Source organism: Lycium barbarum, chromosome 5 (assembly GCF_019175385.1).
Source record: "Lycium barbarum isolate Lr01 chromosome 5, ASM1917538v2, whole genome shotgun sequence".
Lineage (NCBI taxonomy): Eukaryota > Viridiplantae > Streptophyta > Magnoliopsida > Solanales > Solanaceae > Lycium > Lycium barbarum.
This window is the reverse complement of record NC_083341.1, coordinates 129,676,679-129,683,384: the sequence shown is the minus strand read 5'-3', so window position 1 is coordinate 129,683,384 and position 6,706 is coordinate 129,676,679. Positions and strand designations below refer to the sequence as shown.

General features: G+C 30.5%; 1 protein-coding gene across 1 annotated transcript; it reads left to right on the top strand.

Moving 5' to 3' along the window:
- Window positions 1–4,928: 4,928 nt before the first annotated feature.
- On the top strand, window positions 4,929–6,340 carry LOC132641545 (transcription factor TCP15-like). Its single transcript, XM_060358585.1, has one exon. It carries the CDS (start codon window positions 5,084–5,086, stop codon window positions 6,140–6,142), a length of 1,059 nt encoding a protein of 352 aa, XP_060214568.1. The 5' UTR covers window positions 4,929–5,083; the 3' UTR covers window positions 6,143–6,340.
- Window positions 6,341–6,706: the final 366 nt, after the last annotated feature.

Sequence of the window (6,706 nt, the reverse complement as noted above, 5' to 3'; positions counted from 1 at the left end):
TATACCTAAATTATGGTGAAATTATCAAATATTACACACCTAAATTATATGCGGGGGTCCAATATTACCCCCTAAATGTATTATTTTGTGTATTATTTACCCTCTTTACTAATTATGTGGTAAAAAAAAAAAAACACAAGTTAACACATATCATGTACATACACGCACCTATAATGTATCAAAAAAAGAGGGGTCTTAATGTCTTATTTTTTATTCTTTCAAAATCAAACCGATCGAACCACATCGTTCTTTGCATCTAATATATGAAATAAGATATTAAAACCCCTCTTTTTATGGTATATTTTAACTCTTTTTCTTTACCAGGTAATTAGTAAAGAGGGTAAATAATACGAAAAAAATAAGTTTAAGTGTGTAACGACAATTTCATTATAATTTAGATATGGTTCTACGTCTTTTCCCTTCTTTCTATAGATATTGAATCGTTCCCTCTTTTAATTGGGTTTGTATTTATATGATTAAAAATAAAAAGGGTTAAGAAGTAGAGTAAAAAAATTATTTTCAGGCAATGATGACTTTTGCATTAGTGGGATAAAAGTTTTGTGATTATTTATTAGAAAATACAATTATGTGACTTTAATGAAAAAGAGATATAATATGACCACTTATACGATTTACCTATCCAAGTGAATAACAAAACTGAGAGAGAGAGAGAAAAAGAATTTTTTTTAAAAAAAAAGAAAGGAAAGGGAAGTGAGAAACGAATTATTATTCCAAGTTAAAATAACCACCAAACATTCTGACAATTTCGTTTGAATGATTTAGAAAGAATGGATGGTAAGACATCTCCATCACTGCAACAGAAGCTGGCATCTCACGTGAATCTTGAAACCAGCTAAATTCCCCTTATTATTCCATCACCAAAATTCTAGCAGCCATCGGATACCGGATTTTAAATTTTATGAGTTTAACCTTTCAGGATTTTTTAATTGAAGTTGAAATTATTGTATTTTAAAAGTTATGGACTTATGTCTAATAATATTTATTACAATTTTAACAAAATTCGTATTCATAAATTCATGTTTCGCGTCGAAAATTAACCATTTAATTGAAACCCTTGAAAGCTATATTCGCCGCCCCTGTTACCTTCTTTACTATTTTGTCTGTTCTATAAACAAGTTCAGGGATTTTAATTTTCTATTTCTCTAAAATAAGATTTATATATTGTTAAGTGTCCCACTATAGTGGAGGAATGAGTTGTTTGTCTTGGAAATGAATTAATCTTGAGATTAAATTATATTCAAAAGTCATTTCTTCGACATATTTAAAAACTCATGATTTTTATAGTCGATTGAGAAATTAGAGTAAAAGAAAATTGTATTTTTATCTCTTTGAATAGTATGCATGGTGCCACATAAAATGTGATTGGGAGAGTATTTTCTCAACATTAATATCTGCAACAGATTAAAGATGAATTAGTGTAAAGACAAAAAATGGTCTCCATGTTTAGGGTAGGTTTAAGAGATGTAGATTGATCCATTAAATTTATTAAATGGTGACAAACTCTGATTATTAAATTAAATTTAACAAAGATTGTGAAAAAAAAAATCTTAATCTTACTGGAACTTAAGAAAGTTCTCATCAAATCTCAGAAACTGCACCACAAAAAACGGCACCAAACATCAAAAATAGAAACAAAAAATCGGAAACAACACTAGCACCTCAAAATATGCACCAAGCACCAAGAACAGATCGAAATAGCAAAAGCTGCAAAAACGTAATTGACCACCAAAATGTGAATTTCAATTAAATATTTTACTTGTCAGTACCCTTTAAATTTAACCATCATAATATTAAATATATGACGAAGATAATAAGTGTTCACTTAATAAATTTAAAGGATCAGCTCGACATATACTTTAAACCTACTAGCTCCAAATATAAACAATTATGTCAGAATTCGGAATACAACGTGACTTTGTCGTGGATTATGCTAACTGTACTTTCTATATGATTAAATGCCGATATTATTGCAGATCATTTTATATAGGACCACATTGAGGGTGATAGAAATGTACAGAATTGATTGTGTTGGCCAAGTTGGTGCAATTCCTTAACAATATTTATGCATTAAGAACTTTATAAATGACTAAATAGGAAGCAAACATGACTAAGTATCATCTAAATAGAGTTTTACGACAAATCATAGACTAATTGAATGCCCATATAACGATGTACTTGAATTGGAAATTAGTCATAATCAAGTTGTGGAGGGCCATAACTAAGTATTGATAATTACATGCAACTACATCTATCAAATGATCTTTCTTTTATATCATAGTTAGTCAAAATAATATTAAATCATGTTGGTTGTTGGTTGTTCAATTGTTATAATCTTCTACTCATAGTTAAAACTAAACCCATAGTCATGAAGTCACATTTTCAATAAAATTGCGCCTGAAAGATAATTCCCAGGGACTGTTTGTGAGGTTGCCAAAACGAAATACAATACCTTTTTTTTTTTTTAAATTTTCTTTTTTATCATGTCTTTGAGAATAATTATTGTCAAAGAATTTCAAATGCAACAGGTAAACCTTAATATATAACACATAATTCTAAAATTTTACCTGTGAAATTTAAACTACATACTTTTAGTTATAGGGTTAAAAATTAGCTACTATTTTTTAGTTTTACCCTACATCTTATATTTTATCCTTTCTCTAGTTCATCAACATAAATTATTGAAGACTAATATTATAAATCCTGGAATCTACATATAACATTGATTAATATATTAGTAGTATTTTTCACAATTCATGGATTAATATATAACTTGTAACATTCGCAATGTTATGTTAAGCGCTTACGTAGCAATTAAAATCCTAATAACTTGATGTCAGATTGTTCAATATGCATGGGAACACATCTAATTACTAACTCTTTTAACACAAATAACATCAAAATAGGATTAAATATTTAATACAATTAATTGTATGCTTTCACAAAAGATCTTAGAGAATCGATTACAGACAGTGGCATCTAACAATTAGTGAAAGAGTAGAAAATTAAACCCCACTTAGCTTTCAATCAAATCGCCATTAAAAGTGGTTCCTGAATTCCCAACACAATGGTTGATTAAATTACAAAAAAGTTGAATGATACAATGATTGCTCTAACGAGATATATATGAACTATACATATGCAGCCACTTGACTTTATTATCTTTTTTTTTTCTTTCTGTGAAATGAACTCACAATTTTAGGACTTGTTTGGTTATGGATAATTTTCACTTTTTTGTCCAAATTTTATTCCAGAATCATGTTTGGAACTTTGGACATAGAGTTGATATAATTTTCTTTCAGAAATCAAAAAACTCCGACTACCTGTTTTCACATATTTCACTCTAAATTTCTCAAAAAAATGCAACATTTTTTCAAATTATATTCATGTTCAAACACAACTTTAATTTTCAAATATTATTTTTCATTTTTTTTTTAAATTTACCTTTTTTTATGTCCAAACGCTCACTTAATTCTTTAAAATTAACTTGAGTCCCAATGTGGTTCTGCCTTTATGGATTGAATGAATGATAAGCAGCATCACACGTGGAGTCTGAATGAAGGGACTTTGCTTCCAGCCAAAATAATAATGTCTCTGCCAGCAAATTCCCCCCCCCCCCCCCCCCCCCCCCCGCCTCCTCTTTAATTTTTCCCTTTTTCATTAAACCAAAATAAATAAATTTTCTAGAAGAAAAAAAGAATCAGCAAGTTACATTAATACCCTCACAGAAATAATGCCATGATTAACATTAGCTTTTCCAATTCCCGTAGCGCACTCATATAATTCCCACTCATTGTGTTTGTTGCTTAAAGCTTGCACTCACTTTTCTCTTTAATCTCCCTAAGCTTTTCTCCTCTCTTTTGACTCAAAAATATGAGAAGAAACTTCAAACAGCAAAAAGCTATACAAGTACGTATATATTTTTATACAAATGAATCTTACTTTTGTATAGTGATAGATAAAATCTAATTTAATAAAAGTGGAGGACTAGTTCAGGAGTTTAATAGGAATAACACTTAGTTGAGGTGTCAAAATGAAAAAAAAAACAAGTTTAAGGAGCCGCATATGCATTAAGCCTTTAATAAAAGGGTTTACATTAACTTTTATTTATATTTTAATTATTTTGTGTACACCTGAGCGCAGCTATAAGTGTAATAACTGAATATTGAGTCGCATTCATTTTATGTACTTGTGGATCTAGTGAGACGGTGAGTAAACCTAGTTTAATAAGACCCATTATGTGTTAAACCTAGGTTAATAAGACCCATAATGTGAGAGCGCCATAGAATTTCAATATTTGCAGTTAAATCCACTCTATTTCCAGTAATTATATTTATATTATCAGATCACTTGCAGTGACAAATTTAGAGGGTCAGTTATGGGTTCACGTGAACCCATTAGTTTTTACCCGGAGCCAATATATATATTAAAAAATTACTAAATACTTACAAATATTTAACTCTGAACTGATCATTTATTATCACACGCATAAATTTTTAAATTCTAAATTCGCTTATAAGATAATCGTAGATAAATTTCTATGATAAACATTAGTCATTATTGCTAATCTTGTTGATAGTGTAAAATATCTTTATTTTGTTTGGTTTGTAAACATAACTTAGAGCCCGTTTGGATTGACTTATAAGTTGTTTATAAGTTGTTTTCAGTTTTTTTGAGTGTTTGACTGACCAGTTTAAAATCATTTTGTGCTTAAAATAAGCTCAAAAAAATAATTGAACCTATTTGATTTAGCTTATCTAAAGTAGTTTATAAGCTGAAAATAACTTATAAGCCAAAAAAAATAAATTAAACTACCCCAATTTTTTTTTTTAACTTATAAGCTGTTTACAGCTTATAGACATAAGCTCAGGTGTTAAATCCTTTACAAATATAGAATGAGAAAGAAAGATTAGATAGAGATATAGACCCACAAAACCCTCTTCTTGAGTGTCACCCATTGGAGATAGTAGATAGATATAGTACTACTACTACTGCTAGCTCTATAGCTTAGCCCCCACTTCAAACACATCCCGCAAACAAAGAAAACACCACCACTTTTCTTATAATGGAAACTGGTCATCATCATGATAATATTGAAAACTCTATCCAAAGACCAAATTTCCCATTACAATTGTTAGAGAAAAAAGAAGATCACCATACAATATGTTCAAACTCACTTCATGATCCTAGTTCATCAAATCAAGAACCAAACAAGAAACAACAACCTCAGCCAAAAAGAGCTTCAACAAAAGACAGACACACTAAGGTTGATGGTCGTGGTCGTAGAATTCGAATGCCAGCAACATGTGCAGCTAGGGTTTTTCAACTCACTAAAGAATTAGGTCACAAATCTGATGGTGAAACTATTGAATGGCTCTTACAACAAGCTGAGCCTTCAGTTATTGCTGCCACTGGTACTGGTACTATTCCAGCAAATTATTCCTCACTTAACATTTCTTTAAGAAGTTCAAGACACCACAACAATAATTACCTAGCACAAAATCTTGGTCATGACCCTTATCAAGGTCGAAATTATTTTAATGGGGCTGGTTTATTTTCCTCCGAAAATTCGTCGATGGGGTTTAATATTTTTCCTAGTGGGAATTTAGCCATGTTACAAGCTAAAGAGGAACTATGTGATCAGATTCACGACGAAGTTGATAGGGATCAGGGTGATAACGATAATATTGGAAAAAAGAGGAGGTCAGAAGATCAAGATTTGATGCCGGTGTTACAAAATTACCATATGGGTAATATGTTACAACAATCTAGTAGTTATGGGTCAATTCCAGCAAGTCATCAAGGGCAAACACCGGCAACAACATTGTATATGATGACAAATAGTAGTACTAATAATTCTAGTCATCATGACCCTAATAATTCTATGTGGGCATCTCCTAGTAATATTGACAACTCAAATATTAGAGGAGGATTATTAAATTTTATGAATTCTCATCAACCAATTTTGGGGACACGTGGCGGCGGCGGGACGGCAGTGGAAGGGCAGTTGGGAATATTGGCTGCGATGAATTCGTTTAGACAAATGGGTCATGCTAGTGGTTTTTCTAATCAGCATAATAGAGATGATAATCATGGAAATGCTCACCATCATCATCATTCTTGAGATGTATGTAATTTTTTGTGCTTAAATTTTTAATTTCTTTTGATAGTGCTTGTAAGGGGAAAATTAAATACAGTATCTATGTAGTAATTACTAGTAGTAGATTGTATTAATAATAGGGAAAATTAAATTTCTCGAATATTGAGAGCAAAAATGTCTTTTAATGGGATTTCTTAAGAAAATTTTAGTGTTTGGCAAGAATTTTGTGAAGAATGTTCTTCATTTCTTTTCTTTTCTTTTCTTTTCTCCCTTCAATTGTATGTGACTACTTTCACTTGATAAGGATCTTCTAGTAATATTTAAGTATTTAACCAATAATCCTTTTCAATATCTTGGCTGATTATTTTGAATGTTATATTTCCTTTTATGCTTAAGACAAACAAACACTAAATAAAGGTCATGCAATAGCTAAGGATTTGTTTAAGGTAACTTAATTGTTAACATGTATAAGTAAATTAAATAGGAGTGCATCATTTTGAGAAGTGGTCTAAGCTAAATTAAGGAAAAAGTGGTGCTGAGAGGTGTAAATTAATTATTTCCTAAGATGGAGGAGCCCACAAACTTGTT